Source organism: Choloepus didactylus, chromosome 19 (genome assembly GCF_015220235.1).
Source record: "Choloepus didactylus isolate mChoDid1 chromosome 19, mChoDid1.pri, whole genome shotgun sequence".
NCBI classification, from domain to species: domain Eukaryota; kingdom Metazoa; phylum Chordata; class Mammalia; order Pilosa; family Megalonychidae; genus Choloepus; species Choloepus didactylus.
In genome coordinates, this window is record NC_051325.1 from 42,557,458 (window position 1) to 42,581,272 (window position 23,815).

At 37.1% G+C, this 23,815-nt stretch overlaps 1 protein-coding gene across 1 annotated transcript in view; it reads left to right on the forward strand.

The window, feature by feature from the left end:
- Window positions 1–23,815, forward strand: part of RALGAPB (Ral GTPase activating protein non-catalytic subunit beta) — a 121,332-nt gene that overhangs the window by 46,822 nt on the left and 50,695 nt on the right. Inside the window, 7 exon segments of the mRNA XM_037811401.1 lie at window positions 1,002–1,066; window positions 2,290–2,419; window positions 4,275–4,396; window positions 10,225–10,407; window positions 11,278–11,429; window positions 20,348–20,535; window positions 22,865–22,971. Of these exon segments, the coding sequence (XP_037667329.1) occupies window positions 1,002–1,066; window positions 2,290–2,419; window positions 4,275–4,396; window positions 10,225–10,407; window positions 11,278–11,429; window positions 20,348–20,535; window positions 22,865–22,971 (947 nt within the window).

Here is a 23,815-nt window from a genome sequence, read left to right on the forward strand (position 1 = left end):
CAGTTGTCAGATTGGCTCTGTCTCCCAGGCTTTCCCTCAAAATCAGGCCCCCACTGTGACCTGCCACAGGGATGGGAGGGAGGCATTGGGCACCCCAGCGAGTTCACTGTGTGTGGTAATACAAATCTGCTGGCTTCCAGTGGTGCTGTTTTCCACTGGCTAGCAAGACCTGGGTTTGTTTTGGGTTCCTGCTTTAGTTGGGTCTTCCCTATTTCTCAGCCATACAGGGCATATAGACCAGCTTCCATGTTCCTAAGAAATGGTCCTTGCACTTTCCGGACTGTCCAGCAGATGGCGCTGTTTGGTAACTTAATTGTCCTCAGAGGCTGCTCTGCCTCGGAGCTGGCTGCTGGCTGCTGCTTTCCTTGAGGGTGGGGTAAGGGCTTTCAGACCCAGGGCTGGAAATGCATCTCGGCCCGTGTTTTCTCAGTCTCTTTGTTCCTCACTGATCTGGGCCTTGAAATGTCATCCCCTGTCCACCAGGTCTTCAAACAGTTAGGGTATTTTCCACTGTTGTGAGATTTTAAAATCTGTGTCCCCAGTAGGAGGGGCCCTGTCTGCTTTTTCTGTGCCTTTCCCTCACGGAGACCAAGTGAGGGGGAAGGGAAAGGACTAGCTGGTCTGGGACAGAAAATTCCTACCTGATATTTCTTCCCTTTCTTCAGTTCGACATTTGCAGGGTCTTACTCCAATCTATATCCTCCTCAGAGTTTCAGTCAATTCAGAATTGTCCTTTTTTTTTTGTTGACTCTCTGGAGAGAAGTTTTAAGTAGCTGTTTACCTCGCCATGTTGATGATGTCACCCCAGGGCATTTTTTTTTTTTTAAGAGTATTTTTTTCTGACCTATCAATGGATTTATTAGTAATTTTATGGGAAATACTTTCAGGAATGCTCAGCCAAAATCATATTCTTATCCTCTACCATTAGTTATGTGAAATTTTTAGCCTTTTAGTGTTCTTGTTATATGTTTTATATAAAATGCTCGTTTTTGCTGTTACAGGGGCAATGTTAAATATTGTTCAAGATTCAGCACTTTTAGAAGCTATTGGTTGCCAAATGGAGATGGTAAGAATCATGTTATTAATACCTCAGCTCCAAATGTCATCTGTCAGTTCTGTTTTTATGTAAATTACATTCTAATTGTCTGTCCTTGTGATTTTTAAAGGCATTTTGTTTGTAAATTCAACTCATTAATTCAGAAGGATCCTATTTAAAAATACCATATTTATATATGTTGCCGTTTCTCACCCTTCAGTGCCTCATCAGCTATCCATCAGGTCCCTTAGAGATTCTGCATGAGAGAATCACAATATTAATAGACAGTGTCTACTGAAAACTCTTTTTTTTTTTTTGCTATGCTGGTGAACTGGCCTGAATAATCTACCCGTCAGCTATTCATCAGGTCTCTTAGAGACTCTGATTGAGAGAATCACAATCTTTATTAATAGACAGTGTCTACGGAAAACTCTTTTTTTTTTTTTTGCTGTGCTAGTTAACTGGCATGAATAATCTAAGGAAAACACCGGCTCCATAATTCCTGCCATCCGTGGTAGATCTAGTGCTGGCTATAAGTAAGCATCCAGTTTATTCTTTCCCTCTAATCATCTCTTTCTAGCCCCTGTAGACCAAAGTTTGAAGATCCCCCAAAACACCAGTGCTTCTAAATCAAAGAAGCTTTCCAGAGGGTTCCAGTGCACCCTGCTTCTGTCTCCAAGATATGTGAAAAAGAAATGAAGGGAAAAAAACAAACCTTTAATTGATGCCTTTGCCAGCCCCTATACACATAGGAGTCAATCTTTATAATGACCATAGTATTTTATTGTTTGTGTTTTCTTACATAACTGCATTTGAAAGTTGTTTATTTGTGTAGTTTTGTTTGTTTTTTTGTTTGTTTGTTTTAAGATGGTATGCCTGTTCTGAAGTTTTACTTGACTGGTACTAGGGTGTTTTCTTTAAGGACTCAAGAGTCATTATGTGTGTGGACTTAGTTTCACTATTGAATTCAAACAAAGATGGAAGGATTCCTAGGCTGGCCATTTTTAGACAGCAGCAAAGCAGAACCCAATATGGGCATCTGTAGTCATCAAACCTTTCATACCCTACAGTAGATAGTGTCTGTGCAAAAATAATATAGCAGTTTTAATCCCTTGTCAGTTTTGCCATACATGTCAGTTTGGGCTATTTAGTTGGCACATTCTATTTTACCACATAGTTTTTAATGATTGATCTCTATCCTTGTTCACTATGGGTTTTGGCCTCAAGTATTTGATTCATTCTAATTTGACTAGGGTGGTGGAGAAAACAACCTGAAGAGTCATAGTCGCACTAATAGTGGCATTAGTTCAGCAAGTGGTGGAAGCACAGAACCCACAACTCCCGATAGTGAAAGACCTGCTCAAGCTCTCCTAAGGGATTATGGTAAGCCATGTTTGTCATTTGGAAATCCAGAGTTTTACAGAACAACTTTAATGCCCAGTTTTATGAAACAAACATACAAACAAGCAAAAAAAGTTAATGTTCATGATTTTTAATATATTTACAATAAAGAGGATATTAGTGTAAAAGGCTAGAAGAATCAAACAAATCTTTTTAGTTTAGCTATAAGGCTTTTAGTAGTTAGGTTTTGGGTAGTTTGTTAGATTTTATAATTGATTGTAATAGGTGGTCAGGAAACATTTCTGGACTCTGTATCAGGTGCTGGAGATACAGAGTCAAGTAAGATGTGGTCTCTGCTGTGGAGCTCACGATCTGATGGCAGAAGATGGCCAGTAAATCAAGTGTTGTAGCGTGGTAAGGGATAATGGGGGATGCATTAGATGGAAATCCAGAGGAGAGTCTGTCTTCATGTCTAAATCTATTTACCCTACCACGTCTTGTTAGATTCTTTACTCACAAATTTTAAGCAAGAGTAAGGAAACATTTTTATTTTTTCGGCTGTCAAATAAAGCATTTGCAGCATAGCATCTTATTCAATGATATCTGTTACCTGGGCAGTTACTGTATAGGTTCTGAGTTTGTTTGTGCTGTTATGTTTTTATACACATATACCAATGTATTGAATCTGTGAGCATTAATAAAACTAGATAGGAATGAAATGATACTTAGATGTGAATTTAATTTTTTAATTATCTGGAGAGTTCATGAGCCTAGTGGCCCAGGCATGTTTTTATGGTTTAAGTTTACATTAAGTATCTTTGAGCATGTCAGGTACATGAAATCATTATGTAGATATTCAACACATTTAATATTGCGTTTATAAAGTTATTTAAATTGTTACCTTATTTATTATGTATGTAGATTTAGGTACATTGTAGGTTAAAAATCATGTTTATTTTTCATGCCTTCTAAAACACTTAAATTTTTACATTTCTGTATGTGTTCTAATATATATGTTTAAAGTAATTATTGTTTGTTTCAGCATTTTGAACTGGTGTTAATGAGTTCTGCTTGTAATGTCGTAAAATATTTTTTACTAAGAAATCCAGATTTGTGTTAGTGTTGCATGAATGTCTCTCTTTAATCATCATTCCTTTTTCTGTTGTCACTGCCCTCTTTCTGATAGGATCGACAGGTATAATGTCCCTAAAGCTTCTCTTATAAGTTCAGTTTAACTTCTCCTAATTTAACTTATCTTAATTTGTTATTAGCTAAGTAGTAATTACTTTTAAATATAGAATTGGAGGCCAAAAAAAAAAAAAACATAGCAGCAGAGTTATTTAATTTTTTTTTTTGAAGTATTAAAGTAGTCTTAGAGAGGTGAATGTTAAACTATGCTTGAAAAGGCATTGCATGTAATTTTTTGATGGTTTAAACCCTGAAAGTAATTTCAGCAGATGATTTAGGATAATTTCTAGCATCTGAGGAGGCTCTAAAATTGGATTCTCTCCTCTATAAAATTCCAAGAAAAAAATTGATGACTGTTTCATCCCTTTGAAAATATAATTCTCTGTGAATTGTTAATTTAGAAATTTTAAGTGTGACATTGTTATAAGAATGACTGTAACATCCAAACCCCAGGGGACAGCTGTCTAAAAGTACCTGGGAGCTAGAAGCTACTGTTGTCCATCGTTTGTACCCTGTGCACTGTTCAGTCAGGCTTGGCACTCAGGGCAGTGGGGTGGGGTTGTATAGCACTGTGTGGGTGCCCGTCGTGCTCACTGTGGCTGCTGTGGTCTGTGCCTGGTGGAATGCTATGCTTCTCGTTACTAATGCTTAGTTGTTTTCCCTCCCTGTGGGATGTGGCATTGGGGTTATATCCTAGCTCTTAATACAGATTCAGCTGCTGGGCTCCTGATTCGCAGCATTCATCTCATCACCCAAAGACTCAACTCCCAGTGGCGGCAGGATATGAGCATATCATTGGCAGCTCTGGAGCTCCTCTCTGGCCTGGCAAAGGTAAAAGGATGGTCCTTTCATTTTAGTCCAGCAACCTTGGGCCTTGGTTCAGTTTTATGTACTGCTCAACCCCTTGGTGTGGGTATTGCAGCATTGGTCATTCTCAAACATTGTTTCTAGTCCAAAGTGTGCAAAATTGAGCCTTCAAGAGAAATTTTATAAAATAAACTTATTTTTTAATAGAGTAAAAGAGTATGTATGATATTTTTGCTGTTAAATTATAAAAACATTTGAGTACTTGCCATTTATTTGTGCATAATAATAGAATGCCTATTGATTTTGTTTTTTAATTAGAGCAGTTGTAGGTTTACAGAAAAATCATGCAGAAGATAGAGTTCCCTGTACACCCCTCCCCACACAGTTTTCCCTATTAACATTTTTCATTAGTGTGATACCTTTGTTAAAATTGATGAAACCTGTTATTATAATTATACTAGAGCTATAGTCCACAGTTAATATTAGGGTTCATTCTTTGTGTTGTACAGTTCTGTGAATGTGTGTGTTTGTGTGTGTGTGTTTTAATTTTTTATTCTGGTAACGTATATATAATCTAAAATTTCCCAATTTATCTACTTCCTGATATACAATTCAGTGGTGTTAATTACATTCATAAATGCTGTGCCACCACTGCCACCATCTATTACCAAAATTTTTCTATCATCTCAAACAGAAACTCTATCCCGGTTAAGCTTTAACTCCCTATTCCCCACCCACGATCCCCTAGTAACGTATATTCTAGTTTCTGACTGTATGAATTTGCATATTCTGATTATTTCGTGTAAGTGAAATCAAACAGTATTTGTCCTTTGGTGTCTGGCTTATTTATTCATCATGATGTCTTCAGGGTTCATCCATGTTGTCACATGCATCAAAACTTCATTCCATTTTAATGGAATGTTTGTATGTACTGCATTTTGTTAATCCATTCATCTGTTGATGGACATTTGGGTTGTTCCCACCTTTTGACAATTGTGAATAATGCTGCTATGAGCATTGGTGTGCAAATATCTGTTCAAGTCCCTGCTTTCAATTCTTTTGGGTATATAACTAGCAGTGGGATTACCAGGTCATATGGAATTCTATACTTGAATTTTCTGAGGAATTGCCAAACTATTTTCCACAGGGGTTACACCATTTTACATTGCCATCAACAATGTATGAGGGTCCCTGTTTCTCTGCATCTTCTCCAACACTTGTTATTTTCCATGTATTTAGATAGTAGCCATTTCAGTGGGTGTGGAATGGTACCTCGTTGTTTTGCTTTGCAGTTTCCTTATGGCTAATGATGTTGATCATCTTTGCATGTGCTTATTAGCCATTTCTGTATCTTCTTTGGAGATTTGCCTTTTCAGGTCCTTTGCCATTTTTGAATTTTTTTTTTTTATTATTAGTCTTTTCATCATTGAGTTGTAAGAGTGCTTTATATATCCTGGATATTAAACCCTTATGAGAGTTTTGGTTTCCAAATATTTTCTCTCATTCCGTAGGTTGTCTTTTTACTTTCTTGATAAAGTCCTTTGATACATACAAGTTTTTAATTTTGAAAGTCGAGTTTATTATTTCTTTTGTTGTTCGTGCTTTTGGTGTAAACTCTGAGAAACCATTGCCCAACACAAGGTCCCTATGTTTTCTTCGAGGAGTTTTGTAGTTTTGGTTCTTACATTTAGGACTTGGATCCATTTTGAGTTGATTTTTTGTATATGGTGTGAGGTAGAGGTCTATTTTCATTCTTTTGCGTGTGAATATCCAGTTTCCCCAGCACCATTTGTTGAAGAGACTATTCTTTCCCCATTGAGTGGACTATACACCCTTGTCTAAAATCAATTGGCCATAGTTGTGAGGATTTGTTTCTGAATTCTCAATTTGATTCCACTGGTCTATATGTCTGTCATTATGCCAGTACCATGCTGTTTAGATTACTGTAGTTTTGTAATAAATTTTAAAATTGGGAAGCGTGTGTCCTTCATCTTTGTTCTTTTTCAAGATGGTTTTGGCTTTTGGGGGCCCCCTTACCTCTCCATATGAATTTGGTGTTTATCTTTTACATTTCTGCAAAGAAGGCTGTTGGAATTTTGATTGGGATTGCACTGAATTTGTAAATTGCCTTGAATGGATTTGACGTTTTAACAATATTTAATCTTCTAATCCATGAATTTAGAATGTTCTTCCAATTATTTAGGTCTTCTTTATTTCTTTCAGTAGTAATTTGTAGTTTTCCATGTATATGTCCTTTACATCTTTGGTTAAATTCATTCCTAGATATTTGATTCTTTTCATTGCTGTTATACATGGAATGTCTTTTTCTTGTTTTCCTCTTCAGATTGTTCATTACTAGTATATAAAAAGTCCACTGCATGTTTGTCTTGTACTCCATCACTTTGCTTTGTTTATTAGCTCTTAGTAGCTTTGTTGTGGATTTTTTCAGAATTTTCTATATATAGGATAATGTCATCTCAAATAGGGAAAATTTTACTTCTTCCTTTCCAATTTGGATGCCTTTTATTTCTTTTTCCTGCTTAATTGCTCTGACTAGAACTTCCAGTACAATGTTGAGTAACAGTGGTGACAGTGAACATTCTTGTCTTGTTCCTGATCTTAGGGGGATAGCTTTCAGTCTTTTGCCAATGAGTATGATGTTAGTTGTGGGTTTTTCGTATATGCCCTTTATCATGTTAAGGATGTTTCCTTCTATTCCTAGTTTTCTGAGTCTTTTTATCAAGAAAAGTGCTGAATTTTGTCAAATGCATTTTCTGCATCAATTGAGATGATCATGTGGTTTTTTTGCTTCGTTCTTTTAATGTGGTATATTACATTAATTGATTGTTTTGGGTTGAACCACTCTTGCATTCTTGGGATAAATACCAGAATACATATTGAGTTTTTTATTTGCTTATAATACCCTTAAATTTTCAGCATGGCTTTTCCTGCCATTATAGGGTCATCTAATTTTAATAAACAAATACAAGTTTAATAAAGGGAGAGAAGGAGCTCTTTTTATAAAGAATAAATGTCCTAAAATATGCCATTTGGGATTATGTATGATTCTTTCATCTTCCATTATCAGAGATAAGTGGAAATTGGTGATATTTTCAAAATTTTTATACAGCTGTTATTTCAGTTTTGTGAAACTTTAGAGCTGGATAGCCACTGACACCTCTTTAAGTACTTTCTTATCTGTAAAATGCTTATTATCTTGTGAGGATTAAATTAGGTGAAATATGTAAAACACTTTGTGAACAGAAAGGTGATATACACACATAAGGTGGTATTGTCTGAGATAGTGTAGTTCAAGCCCTCATTTTATAGACATGGAACAGGTGAGCAGATGCTTTATCAAAGAATAATAAGCACATGAAAAGATGCTCAACATTATTAGTCATTAGGGAAATGCAATTAAAACTCCAGTGAGATACCATTACATACCTATTAGGATGGCTAAAATTAAAAATATTGGTGAGTGTATCGAGGAACTGGAACTCTCATAAGTTGTTGGTGGGAATATAAAATGGTACAACAGGTTGGCAGTTCCTTAAAAAGTTAAACATACATAGATGTCCTTATAGATATTGGTGAAGGTGGTGAACACATAAATATGTGACCATACAGAGAACCATCAATTGTTTACTTAGGATGGAATGTATGGGGTGTGAACAAAACCATCTTAAAAAAAAATGGGTTGATGTCAGAACCTCACGGGCAATATACTGAGTGAAATAAGCCAGACACATATGGACAAATATTGCAGGGTCTCACTGGTAAGAACTAATTATAATATGTAAACTCATAGACATGAAATATAAGGTACCAAGATATAGGACGAGGCTTAAGAATGGGGAGTGGTTGCTTAATATGAGCAGAATGTTCAACTAGGATGAACTTAAATGTTTGGAAATAAACAGAGGTGTAGGTAGCAAGATATGAGAATAACTAACAGTGCCGAATGGCATGTGAATGAGGTGGAAACGGGAAGCTCAGAGTCATATATGTCACCAGAAGGAAAGTTGGAGGTCAAAAGATGGGAATGTATAAAACTGAATCCTGTGGTGGGCAATATCCATGATTAACTGTATAAATATTAGAAAGCTCTTCCATGAACCAGAACAAATGTATGACATTGCAACTAGAAGTTAACAATAGAGGGACATATAGGGAAGAAATCTATACCTATTGCAAACTATATACTACAGTTGCAGTATTTCAACATTCTTTCATGAACAGTAACAAATGTACTATACCAACACTATGAGTCAGTAATTGAGGGGGGTTGGTTAGGGATACGGGAGGATTCGAGTTTCCTTTTCTTTTTTTTTTTTTCCCCCATCTTTCACTTTATTTCTCGCCTGGAATAATGAAAGGTTCTAAAAATTGAACAAAAATTAAGTGTGGTACCAGGGGCAACTGATTGTACACTTTGAATCTTTGAATAATTGTATGGTATCTGAACAATCCCAATAAAAATAAAAACAAAATTTTAAATAAAAAAAATAAATTAATTTAAAAAAAAAAAAGTTAAACATACACTTGCCATATTACCCAGCCATTCCACTTGAAGGAAATAAAAGAGCATATGTCCATAGAAAGACTTGTATATGAATGTTCATAGCAGCTTTATTTATAATATGTAGAAGCTAGAAGCAGCCCAGATGTCCATCAGCAGGTGAATGGATTAACAAATCTTGGTTTGTACATACAGTGAAACACTCCTCAGGAATAAAAAGGAATGAATAACTGATGCACACAAAATGTGGATGAATCTCAGAATAATTATGCTGAGTGAAAGAAGCCACACAAAAAAGAGTACATACTGTATGATTTCATTTATATAATACTATAAAAATGCAAGCTAATTTATAGTGATAGAAAGTAGATCAGCAGTTGCTTGGGGGATGGGGGTGTGAAGAGGAGTGGGAGAGGGAGGGATTACAAAGAGGAATGAAGAGATTTTTGAGGGTGAGGGATATGTTCACTATCTTGATTGTTGTGATAGCTTCGTAGGTGTACACGTGAAAACTTACAAAATTGTACACTTTAAATATGTGTGTCCAGTTTTACCTCTGAGCAGCTGCACAGAACTTTGTGGCCCTTAGAACATCATAGTGTAGTTGGGTTAGGGGGCTTGCTTAGTTTTCTAAGGCTGCTGTAACAAGGTACCACAAACTGGATGGCTCAAAACAACAGAAATTTATTGTCTCAGAGTTCTGGAGGCTGGAAGTCCAAAATCAAGGTGTTGGCAGGGCCATGCTTCCTTTGAAGTCTGTAGGGAAATTTCTAGTTTCTAGTTTCTGGTGGTGGCTTGCCAGGACTCCATTACATTCTCCCTCTGACTCTGTCTTTGCCCACATTTCCACTTCTTGGGATACCAGTCATATTGGATTAAGGACCCATGCTCCTCCAGTGATGACCTCATTTTATTTTCTCTAATTCCATCTGTAGTGATCCTGTTTGCAGATAATGTCACATTCTGAGGTACTGGGATTAGGCCTTAAACATAACTTTTGGGGGTATAGTTCAGTCAATAACAGGGCTTTAAAAATGTATGTTCATTCCATTGCCAGCTATTCTTTTGACCTCTAGCAATGATGATTCAGTGCACCCAAGGGGTTTAGGTTTTAGGACGTGAAATACTGTGTTGAAATAAAATACCACTATTTTTGTGGTGTATCATGTGACAGTACATCACAGTATTCTGCATCTGTTATCAATAATGTAAAAAAAGTTTCCTGTAGCATATCACATTCTCAAACAGGACAGGTCTCAGTGCAGGTGCTTTGAAATTTGTACAGTAGTTTCCAGTCAACTGTTTTTGTTTTCCAAATGGATATGCTCAGGTAAAGGTGATGGTTGACTCAGGAGACCGGAAGCGAGCCATCAGTTCCGTGTGCAGCTACATTGTATACCAGTGTAGTCGGCCAGCTCCTTTTCACTCCCGGGATCTGCACTCCATGATAGTGGCAGCTTTTCAGTGTCTCTGTGTCTGGCTGACAGAGCACCCTGATATGCTTGATGAAAAGGTGAGTTTACAAGATCTTAAATCGTTATGTGGAAACAAAAGTGTAGGTTGGGAAAATGCCTTTAAAAAAGGCTATCTAAATTTAAATACAATTCAAACTGAATGTACTTGTTTGGTTTCAGAAAACTGCTTGTCCTTTGAGCAAACTTGAAAGCTGTCATCATGCTTATGTTTGGATGCAAATTAACTCATAGGTTGTAGTTAACTCTTTGGAAAGATGGAATCTTCACTAATTTATTGGAACTATCAAGAACATTCTTACTTGAAAATATGGCAGCCTTGGAACAGCTAGTAGTAGGCACTTTGATCACCAAATCAAGAAAAGCATTTGATATCCAGCCTACCAAACTACAGCACAGCTTGTACATAAAGGTTGCTGTATATATAACTATATGTGTAGTTTTGGAAATGGTGCTATTGATAAATGTTAGTTCATTTTGGTTTCTATAGTTATGATGTCAGAAATTGCTTTAAAATGTCACTAATTGATGAGCTGCCCTTTGAATAATCTGGCATGTCTTGAACCATCCAGATTTAACTGAATTACTATTACATGTCTTTCACTTGGGCTTTTGTGATTTACAGTCCATGGTAGCTTTAAAAGAATTGTGACTGGTAAAATTGAATTGAATATATCATCTGTCACTTTTCTAACTCTCTGAAATTTGGTTCCTTAAAGAGAAATTTCTTTTTTGCAGGGGTGGGGGCAAATTTTATTATTTTGACATTAATATTTACCTATTAGAGAAAATTAGAAAGAAACTTGAGCCCTACCACCAAAACACAACCACTGTTTGCATTTTGGTATATTTCCTTGTCTTCTCAAAAGATAGGTTTGTTACAAAAATTTATTTCCCTCTCCTGCTTTTAGGACTGCCTTAAGGAGGTACTGGAGATTGTGGAACTGGGTATCTCAGGAAGTAAGTCCAAGAATAGTGAGCAAGAAGTCAAGTACAAAGGAGATAAGGAACCAAACCCTGCCTCTATGAGGGTAAAGGATGCTGCTGAAGCCACCTTAACATGGTATGAAACTGATTGCACAGGGATTATTCTAGGAATTGGAGGAAGTTAGCTGTGATTCATGTTGTTTCATCTCTGATTGGTTGTTCAGCATTAAGTGGCTCAACCCCTTTAAGGATACTTTTTCTCCAGATATAAAATGGAAAGGAAATACTCCTACCTGTTTTGGGGAATATACTAGTAGACCAAAAAGAAACCAGGAACTTGGGACCGAGAGTTTGAGTCCTTGTTCTGCTCTGCTGGTTAACATTAGCTCAGTCATATCATATTAGAGCTGGAAAGGATTTTGGAGAGCCTTACTCCATCCTCTCACTGGTTGCTGAGTCCAAAGGGTGGGGGGGTTAGCTATCAGTGTTCCTACTACTAGGTCTCCTGCTTCCCAATTCAGTAGTCTGTACTCTCTGCCACACTTTTTATATTATATATCATATGTCATTCAGCCAAGATTTATGAAATTTCTCTTACAAACTGGTAACAGGGTCATAAACATGAAACTTGATTCAGTCACCACTCTTAAAGTCCAATAGAAAAGATAAGATATAAACACAAATAGCTATAATATTAGATGGAAAAGAAGTGCTCCAAGAGAAGAGGTACAGGTAAAATATTGCAAGTTGGAAGGAGGGAATGATTACTTTCAAATAAGGGAAAATCAAAGTAAGACTCCAAGAGAAAATGACTTTGAACTTCATTCTTACAGGGTAGGTAAAGTTTGAGCTATAAGCCAGATTATAGGGTGGTTAAGAAGGCAGCAAGAGAAGGCTATTTTTTTCAAGCATTTTGGTAGTGAAGGGTTAGAGACAGAGTGGTTGGTACCTTGGAAAGTAGCAGAGAGAGTTGAGAGTTTATGGATGGCTAGTGAGTAAGGGGAGTGGAAAAAGGGAAAGAAGGTGATTTAAGTACATTTATGGACCAGAGAAAAAAGTTAAGTGGAGAAGATTAGGTAGAAACAGGGTGCAGATGGCAAGATAGGGCTTAGGAAAGGGAGAAGACACAAAATATAAAAGGAGGAATGTCAGGTCACTCTGGGTTGGCTGATCTTGGTCATCTTAGTTAAGTGGCTGGCAAGACTGCTTGAATATTTGTATGTGAATGAAGCATTACCAAGGATCCCAAAATCTTTTGTGAGTTTGGTGGTCTTGTTTACTTGAGTACACAAAGAAGTTGGATTCACTTCTGTTCCTAGTAGGCTTTTAGATCATTCAGTGATTTGGGGGGTAGGGTAAAGGGAGGGGTAGTTGCTTTAGCTTAGTTGTGTTCACTGTGCAAATGCTGGGCTTTCACTTTATGACATTGTGACTAATAGCTAGAAAATAATCAGAAAAATAATGACCGCAGTTACTTAAGCATTTGCTTATGCAGATGATGAGACCGGAAATAATAAAACTTCACAGAGGAGATCATGTATGGGTTGGAATAGGATTTGATTTGTGCCTTAAAGAGTAAGAAGGTTATGGAGAGGAAGGGGAAGGCATTTCTAACTAAGAAGTCTGCATTATACAAGAATAAGTTTGCTCCATTCTACCCTGGCTTGTGCATTATTATGAAAGTATGATTAGAAGTGACTTCTGTCATCAGGAAACATCCAAAATGAAATTTCTCTGTTTCCTCACAATTGCTGTTTTATGTCAGTATCACCACTGTTTTCCAGTTATGCAAACACAGAACTTTGGCTTTTTCTCTGATTTATGGGGAATGACAGTGTCCCTAATGACAGAACTCTTCAGGATACTTCTCAGAACTAGAAACTGGAGATACCATTTGTGGAGTTGGCAGAAGAGATGAGAGAGCTGAAGATGAACAGATGAGCCATCTAGAGTAACTATTGGCTACCGGGGGAAGCATCCCTGGGGCTCACTACTCATTCTGAGCACATATCCAGTCCTCAGGAATCTCTAAATCTTGCCCCCAAGTTTATCATGAGACACTGTCAAATGCTTATATATCTTGATTTCAGAGACTATTATCTGCCTTTCCAGTCTAGTCATTATTAAGAAATGAAAATGTGGTTAAGCTGGTATGATGATTTGACCTATTTCTTTGCCAACAAGCCGTTTGATAATGTTTTAGGATCTTGCATGAAACATGGAAAAGGTCACTATGTGCTTTGTGACATCCATCTCTGTCCCATTTTAGAAAACCAAAGCCACATTTTCTCATTACTAGTCTGCTGTTGGTATTTCTCCTATTTTTCCACAAATCCTTAGAGACCTGAGTAATCTCATCATCAAGTTTTCCTAGTCCTTGAAATTGTTAGACAATCCTCCTTCGGAAAGAAATGGAAGGGCAGTATCTGTTAACAATGCCTTTTCTATAATCAGAGATATTTGGGCTCTAGCATTAAAATGAAAGAGAAGAGGAAAGTCCACTGTAGTTTTTGTGAGCTGAGGATTGAGATGATAAAAAATGGTGTTTGGGCCAGAGTACTGCAGGCTTCCCCTACCTCCTTAGCACCAATTCAGTAAACAGCTGCATTGAGAAAACAATAGGCCTTTGTCTATACCTTCTCCTTCAGATGATTTTAGAAAAACAAACAGGATAATCCCTTTAGAGGAGTGGTTCTCCCAGATACTGGACTATGGACAGAGGCCAGACCATGTTAAAAGTTTTGAACCATTCATCACATCCCTTTCATATAAATTCCTGTTCCATATTGGGCAGTAAGGGTTCTGTGCAGCCCTGAACCCCACTCTAGGTATGAAGGAGTGACAGAGAGGCCCCTGAAGCCCCTTCCTGCTGCCTTCACTGGTCACCACCAGAGCTGCTACTGCCAGCTTTCTTCCTGGCCTGGCCACAGAACTAAAAGTCTGAAAACTATTCTTATTCCCTTTCTCTCCATTCACCAGAATATTTCATGTTAAGTGAAAATGCATTGACTGTTGATAACTGTTTTCATCAACATATCTGTCAAAATGGAGTGTCAGCAGTAGCTGTGATAAAAAAAATAAAGTATGAAATAGCTAGAAAAAAGAAGTGGTATTTGGGTGCTATTAGTTTTCCAAAATGAAGAGTCAGGTGATATTAGGACTGCGAAGTAAAATCTTTGTTATAATTACAAGGTTTTTACTCTCTGTGCCTCAGTTTCCTCCTTATAAAATGGGAATAATAATAGTACCTTCTTCATAGGTTTGTTATGATAGCTAAATGAAATACCTTGTGTAAAGTGTTCAGAACAGTGCCTGACACTTGGTAAATGCTATGTAAGTTAGTTGTTATTATTCATTGAATGTATGTGGAAATCTATACAGCTATAAATATTTCTGAATGGTAAGGCTTTAATCAGTTGAAATCCAGTTTGCAAGCATTTTTTTTCATATATATTTTCATTTAATAATTGCAACAGTTCTGTGAGATGAAACTATCAGTACTTTAAGTTTCTTATCTGTAAAATGAGGATAATATCAACTCACAGCCACAGAGTGAGAATGCAGTAGACCCCTGTTTCTGGTCTTTCAACGATCACATCTCTTTGGAGCCTGAATTTCCTCATTTGAAAAAGAGGGGGTTTGGCTGATCTCTGGGTCCCTTTTTAGGTGCAGAATGCTTTCATTTTTATGGCTAACATAATCCTGAAACTTGGAACACACAAGATTTTTTGAATATATATTGAGGACCTTTGTGATGTGGAAGTGTGGTTAGTTAGGTTTCCTGGGAAGTAGCCTCTGAGAGAGAAATTTGCTTGCACGAAGTTATTGCAGGCTGCTCTTGGAGTAAAGGGAGCAGGATTGGGCAGAGGAAGGAGCTGTACTGTGATGCAGTTGTAACAAAGGTCTCATTAGCCAGTCTTACAGGGAGCTCTGGAGTTGGGATGGCCCTTCAAAGTTCTCTTGAGTTGGGGAGAGGGTATTGGGACTTTATAACCCTGCATCAGTCCTTGGAAGGAGCTGTAATCTTCAGTGAGGTGTTTCTCATTGGCCAAGGACAAGTCCTGGAGAGGAACTAAGCTAAGATCTGGGGTCATTAACTCCCTGCATCTTCAGGAATGGGTCTTTCAGTCTTGGAGAGGAGGAATCTAGATAGCACACCATGACATCCACTGCAGGGAGTAAACCTAACCTGCGGAATTCATGGCTGTGATCACTTAAAATTCAAAAAAGTAAATGGGAAAAAATATATCTGACAAACATATACCAAAGGATAGGATGGCTGATTCAAGAAATGCCTTCACAGTAATAATGTTGAATGTAAATGGATTAAACTCCCCAATTAAAAGATATAGATTGGCAAAATGAATAAAAAAATATGAACCATCAATATGTTGCATACAAGAGACTCATCTTAGGCACAGAGACACAAAGAAATTGAAAGTGAAAGGATAGAAAAAATACTTCATGCAAGCAACAGCCAAAAGAAAGCAGGAGTAGCAATATTAATCTCAGATAAAATAGACTTTAAATGCAAGGATGTTATGAGAGACAAAGAAGGCCACTACATACTAATAAAAGGGGAAATTCAACAAGAAGAAATAACACTCATAAATGTTGATGCACCCAGTCATGGTGCCACAAAATACATGAGACAAACACTGGCAAAACTAAAGGAAGCAATGGATGTTTCCACAACAATTGTGGGAGACTTCAACACATCACTCTCTCCTATTGATAGATCAACCAGACAGAAGAACCAATAAGGAAATTGAAAACCTAAACAATCTGATAAATGTATTTGATTTAACAGACATATATAGAACATTACATCCCAAATCACCAGGATCCACATTTTTCTCTGGAGCTCACAGAATTTTCTCCAGAATAGACCATATGCTGGGATGTAAAACAAGCCTTAATAAATTAAAAAAAATTGAAATATTCAAAGCACATTCTCTGACCACGATGGAATACAATTGGAAGTCAATAACCATCAGAGACTTAGGAAATTCACCAATAACTGGAGGTTAAACAACACACTCCTACTAAACAATCAGTGGGTTAAAGAAGAAATAGCAAGAGAAATTGCTAAATATATCGAAACGAATGAAAATGAGAACACAACACATCAAAACCTATGGGATGCAGCAAAAGTAGTACTGAGGGGAAAGTTTATAGCCCTGAACGCATACATAAAAAAGGAGGAAAGAGCTAAAATAACAGAACTAATGGAGCAACTGAAGAAGCTAGAAAATGAACAGCAAAATAATCCTAAACCAAGTAGAAGAAAAGAAATAACAAGGATCAAAGCAGAAATAAATGACATAGAGAACAAAAAAACAATAGAGAGAATAAATAACATCAGGAGTTGGTTCTTTGAGAAGATCAGCAAGATTGACAAGCTCCTAGCTAGACTGACAAAATCAAAAAGAGAGAAAACTCATATAAACAAAAGAATGACTGAGAAAGGTAACATTACTGTGGATACCGAAGAAATTTAAAAAATTATGAGGATGCTATGAACAACTGTATGCCAACAAACTGGATAATGTAGAGAAAATGGACAATTTCCTGGAAACATATAAACAACCTAGACTGACCAGAGAACAAATAGAAGATCTCAACCAACCTATCGCAAGCAAAGTGATCCAATCAAGAAACTTCCCACAAATAAAATGCCCAGGGCCAGATGGCTTCACAGGAGAATTCTACCAAGCTTTCCAAAAAGAACTGACATCAATCTTAATTAAACTCTTTCAAAACATTGAAGAAAATGAAACACTGCGTAACACATTTTATGAAGCTGACATCAATCTAATACCAAAACCAGGCAAAGATGCCACAAAAAAGGAAAACTACAGGCCAATCTCCCTAATGATATAGATGCAAAACTTCTCAACAAAATACTTGCAAATCGAATCCAAAGACACATTAAAAAAATCATAACACCATGACCAAGTGGGGTTCCTTCCAGGCATGCAAGGATGGTTCAACATAAGAAAATCAGTCAATGTAATATAACACATTAACAAATCAAAAGAGAAAAAGCAAATGATTGTCTCAATAGATGCTGAAAAAGCATTCGACAAAATCCAACATTGCTTTTTGATAAAAACACTTCAAAAGGTAGGAACTGAAGGAAACTTCCTCAAGATGATAAAGAGCATATATGAAAAACCCACAGCCAGCATAGTACTCAATGGTGAGAGACTGAAAGCCTTCCCTCTAAGATCAGGAACAAGACAAGGATGCCCATTGTCGCCACTGTTATTCAGCACTGTGCTAGAAGTGCTAGCCAGGGCAATCTGGCAAGACAAAGAAATAAAAGGCATCCATATTGGAAAGGAAGAAGTAAAACTGTCATTATTTGCAGATGATATGATCTTATATCTGGAAAACCCTGAGAAATCGATGACACAGCTACTGGAGCTAATGTAGCGGGATACAAGATTAATGCACAAAAGTCAGTAATGTTTCTATATGCTAGAAATGAAAGAAGGGGAGACAGTCAAGAAAAGGATACCATTTTCAATAGCAACTAAAAAAAAATCAAGTACCTAGGAATAAACTTAACCAAAGATGTAAAAGACCTGTACAAGGAAAACTATATAACTCTACTAAAAGAAATAGAAAGGGACTTTAAAAGATGGAAAAATATTCCATGTTCATGGATAGGAAGGCTAAATGTCATTAAGATGTCAGTTCTACCCAAACTCATCTACAGATGCAATGCAATTCCAATCAAAATTCCAAGAACCCACTTTGCAGACTTGGAAAAGCTAGTTATCAGATTTATTTGGAAAGGGAAGATGTCTCGAATTGCTAAAGCACTCTAAAAAAGAAAAACGAAGTGGGAGGACTTACACTCCCTGACTTTGAAGCTTGCTATAAAGCCACAGTAGTCAAAACAGCATGGTACTGGCACAAAGATAGATATATCAATCAATGAAATCGAATTGAGAATTCAGAGGTAGACCCTTAGATCTACGGCCAGCTAATCTTTGATAAGGCCCCCAAAGCCACTGAACTGGGACGTAACAGTCTTTTCAACAAATGGGGCTGGGAGAGTTGGATATCCATATTCAAAAGAATGAAAGAGGACCCCTACCTCACTCCCTACACAAAAATTAACTCAAAGTGGATCAAAGACCTCAATATAAAACACAGTATCATAAAACTCCTAGAAGATAATGTAGGGAGACATCTTCAAGACTTTGTATTAGGAGTTCACTTCCTAGACCTTAAACCCAAAGCACAAGCAACAAAGGAAAAAATAGGTAAATGGGAACTCCTCAAGCTTAGAAGTTTCTGTACCTCAAAGGAATTTGTCAAAAAGGTGAAGAGGCAGCCAACTCAATGGGAAAAAGTTTTGGAAACTATGTATCTGACAAAAGACTGATACCTTGCATACATAAAGAAATCCTACAATTCAATGACAGTAGTACAGACAGCCCAATTATAAAATGGGCAAAAGATGTGAAGAGAAAGTTCTCTGTAGGGGAGATACAAATGGCCAAGAAACACATGAAAAAATGTTCAGCTTCACTAGCTATTAGAGAGATGCAAATTGAGACTGCAACGAGATACCATCTCACACCAATTAGAATGGCTTCCATTAAAGAAACAGGAAACTACAAATGCTGGAGAGGATGTGGAGAAATTGGAGCTCTTATTCATTGTTGGTGGGACTGTATAATGGTTCAGCCACTCTGGAAGACAGTCTGGCAGTTCCTTAGAAACTAGATATAGAGTTCCCTTCGATCCAGCAATTGCACTTCTCGGTATATACATGGAAGATCTGAAAGCAGTGACATGAACAGATATCTTTATGCCAATGTTCATAGCAGCATTATTCACAATTGCCAAGAGATGGAAACAACCCAAATGTCCTTCAACAGATGAGTGGATAAATAAAATGTAGTATATACACACAATGGAGTACTATGCAGCAGGGAGAAGGAACAGTGTCGTGAAACATGTGACAACTTGGATGAACCTTGAAGACATAATGCTGAACGAAATAAGCCAAGCATAAAAAGAGAAATATTATATGCTACCACTAACGTGAACATTGCTGGGGGAGAATGCATGGGGTGTTGGGCTTCCCAGCCTCGAAGGTTGCTGATGTGCTCACAGACATTGGGGACTGATGGTTTGATGGTCTGAGCCCTCTACCATGGGACTTGCCCTTAGGAAGACTGTTACTGCAAAGGAGAGGCTAGACCTGCTTATAATTGTGCCTCAGTGTCTCCTCCTGAATGCCCCTTTGTTGCTCAGATGTGGCCCTCTCTCTCTAGCTAAGCCAACTTGGCAGCTAAAATCACTGCCCTCCCCCCTATGTGGGTTCTCGCACCCAGGGGTGTAAATCTCCCTGGCAACGTGGAATATGACTCCCAGGGAGAAATTTGGACCCAGCATCGTGGGATGGAGAACATCTTCGTGACCAAAAGGGGGATGTGAAATGAAATGAAATAAGTTTCAGTGGCAGAGAGATTCCAAAAGGAGCCGAGAGGTCACTGTGGTGGGCACTCTTATGCACAATATAGATAACTCTTTTTAGGTACCAATGAATTGGAATAGCTAGCAGTAAATACCTGAAACTATCAAACTATAACCCAGAACCCTTGAATCTTGAAGACGATTATATAAAAATTTAGTTTATGAGGGATGACAATGTGATTGGGAAAGCCATGTGGATCACACTCCCCTTTGTCCAGTGTATGGATGGATGAGTAGGAAAATGGGGCAAAAAAAAAAAAAAAAGGCACCCAGTGTTCTTTTTTACTTTAATTGTTCTTTTTCACTTTAATTTTTATTCTTATTACTTTTGTGTGTGTGGTAATAAAAATGTTCAGAAATTAATTTTGGTGATGGATGCACAGCTGTATGGTGGTACTGTGAACAATTAATTGTACACTTTTTATTACTGTGTGGTACATGAATATATCTTAATAAAATTGAATTATTAAAAAGATAAATGGACATACTGTATACATGAGGTAAACTAATAGTATTGCTTTGGTAATTAACTGATAACTTTTCCATTTTTCATAGTATCATGCAACTGCTTGGCGCATTTCCTTCCCCCAGTGGTCCTGCGTCTCCCTGTAGTCTAGTGAATGAGACCACTTTGATTAAATACTCCAGACTACCAACCATCAACATGCATAGTTTCCGGTACTTTGTCCTGGATAACAGTGTCATCCTGGCAATGCTGGAGCAACCTCTTGGAAATGAACAGAGTAAGTTGTAGTACTTTTGTGTTTTCTCTACTGCTAAATCAGAATGTGTTCATCATTACTATCAAGCTATTCCCAGGAACTGGGAAGGAAAGACTGCAAGTTTTAAGTAATTTTGTATTTGTTGAAAAGACTTCTAGCTGTGTTACAATAGCAAGTGAAAAACAGAAGCTCAGAAAATAGAAAAATGCATATTAAATAGACTCTTTTAAAGGGTCTTCATGTATATCCAAAATATCAGAAAAGGGATCTATCTGTAGTTTTATAAAAAGTGTTATTTTAATGAGATATTTTCTGTTGTTTTTATGTATAAAAATCATTGTCATTCTTCCTTCCTGTTTGAACTTTGGATCCTGCCCCTCTACTTCCTTACCCCTCGCCCCTCATTGTTCTATTTCAGTTACTACTGTCATCCAGGTGGTTTGGAAATTCAGGGAGTCACATTTGCCTGCTCCTTCCTGTTTTGGTTTCTAAGTTTCTACCTTCCCAGTGACTCTTGAATCTTTCCTCTGCTTTTCTGCCAGTACAGCCAACTGCAGGGCCTTGTTATTTCTTACCTAGTTTCTTCCTACATAGTCTGATTCCCCCATGTTGCCACTTGCAAAATTTGTTTTTCCTTTCCTCCATCCTTCTTGCTGCCAGTGCTACAGTATTCCTCCTCAAATACAGATCTAACCAGGCCAGTGCACTACTGAAACCCTTCAGTGATTCTCTGTTGACAAAACGTGCACTGTTCTCTCCCCCCACCCTCCAATTATAAATCATCTCAAGATGTGTTTACCACTGCAACCCATAATCAGAGTATATTTTTTCCTGATGATAGTTGGCAACAGCCAGGGTATAAAGGAAGAATGTTTTCAGAGAGACCCTTATTGTTGAGAAGATGAAAGAGTACAGGTTACAGAATGTGTAAGCATAAAGGAAAACAAGGAATCATCTAATGTTCAATTCCCTTGTTTACAGTTATGAAACTAAGGCTTAGAGGGGGTATGCCACTTGTCCAGGGCTTAAGTGTATAAGCTAGGACTAGAACTCAGATTTTCTGAACCCTACACCGTCCCTTTCTGTTATTGCTGCCCCATGGTGATAGGATTTGCTCAGTGATTAAAAAATTGCTTTCTTACCTTTGCATAGGTGGAAAAAGTCTTAGAGTCAAATGCAAATTCTATTGCTTAGATGCAAATAGGATCTCATAAATATGTAAAATGAAAGTGAAACATTTCCCTGCAGTTCAGGGGTAAATGAATGCCATCCCAAGTGTCCACTGCATGTGGTAGAACAAAATGACTTTAATATGAAATCTTTGGACCTTTTTTCATTGCCCAACTCCAGAAGGGCTCATCCCATTCTTTTCTGCAGTCGCTTCTTTCTTCTCTTCTCCAGACCTAGGGCTTACTTCGGCTTTTTTCCCCTGAATGGTGCCTATTATTCATGATTACTCTTGCCTCACTTCCAAGCCACCTGCTAAGGAGGCTGCAAAATCCTAGTATCCCCTTCTGGCTTCCTGGCCTGAGGGGTAAGTATGCAGCTCTTTTCCAGGTGTTTGAGGACTCCCCTATCCTCATTCCAGGGATTTTATTGCATAGGAAAGTTACCAAAATTATATACAATTGGAGTTTTATCGACTTAAAAGGACATTTTGATAGTTTATTATAATAGTTATAAAAATAAACAGAAGAAATAAGAGAGAAATTTTAGCAAGTTTGACTTTCACACCAGAGATTTATTAAAAAAGGGAATAAGAAGAATAAGAAGCAGCATCTGGGTCACTTCAGAAGTCCACCCTGAATTTTCTGTGCTTCTCTTTCCGTACCTCTGCTGGGATGGAATAATACCTGCCTGTGATGGGCAATGGTATGCAAAGGCATGGACAAAAGTAACATCAACACTGCAAACTCATAGTCTGTCTTTCTGCACTTAGGTTGTTCCCAACATCAAGAAGTTAGTGTTTTCCAGGACAGTGTTTCCCAAAAATGTTATCATTTACCACTGAAGGTAAATGAGATGATGTTAGTTGATACGTTGGTGAATGCTATTTTATGTATTTAAGTGTATTTTAAAAATATATAACTGACACACCAAACTCATGACTTCCCATGTAAAGTAATGAGAACCAATTTACCTTTTAAATAAATTTAAGAAAAAAAAAAAACTGATAATGGTATTTATAGTACCTGGATTTGGCAGCAATCACAAAGATGGTAGCCAAAAGACTAAAGTTTGGGAAACACTGTGCTAAGGCTTTGATTATTAGAAGCTCTGTAGTTGATAACAGGTTTGTTTTAAATTATTGTTGTCTGAAACAAACTTTTACACAAACATTTTATTCTAGATGATTTTTTCCCTTCTGTCACTGTGCTGGTCCGGGGAATGTCTGGAAGACTTGCTTGGGCACAACAGCTTTGCCTTCTACCCAGAGGAGCAAAAGCAAATCAGAAGGTATCCATCAGAAGTACAGTGAAGTGACTAGGAGTGTGTGTGTCTTTGTATGTTTGTGTTGTGATTTTAAAAGTTAAATAACATTCAAAAAAAACCGCAAATAAAATAATTAGTTTTGATCTGTAGCCAGACATCTGTACATAGTCCCTGTGCGTCAAGGTTGAAAACTACCCTGCTTGAAAAATATACTTAGAAATCATATGAATAAAAGAAAAATGAAATATTGTTGTATTTAGGAAAAGATTAAAGTCCTCATAATGTGCCATCTAAATGTGGATATTCATTGGAATTGCTTAGATATAGGGATTCCATGCTTCCACTGGTTCTCAGTCAATGGGTTTATATTAGAATCCCTCTTAGCAGGTTAGAATGCTAGACCTACTAAATTAATCTTTAAAGGCATCTTTGAGGCAGGGTATGTTCAAGCTTTACAGGTGATTTTTTTGTGCACTTATGATCAAGAACTACTGTCTTAAAAAATGGTCCTAATTTTTTTTATGCAGTGGTAAATATAGTAAAAGTGAAGTACATACTATATATGAAAATAATTTGATCAGACTCTTGATGTCTGTGGCAACAAGATTTAGTTTCAAATTGTTTTATATCATTTATTCCTGTATAATTGGTAATACACTGTAGAATTTATTGATATCATTTTTTTTGTGGTGGCATGGTTTATTTTCTTTATAACATTCATGTTGTAATTATGTGAATAAACTTGCTCATGGAAGAAAAGTTGGAAAATGCAGATAATAAGAAATTTAAATCACCTGTATGCCACTCACTCTTCAGAGATATTTAACCACTGTTAATATTTTAATGAATTTCCTTCTAATTGTTTTTT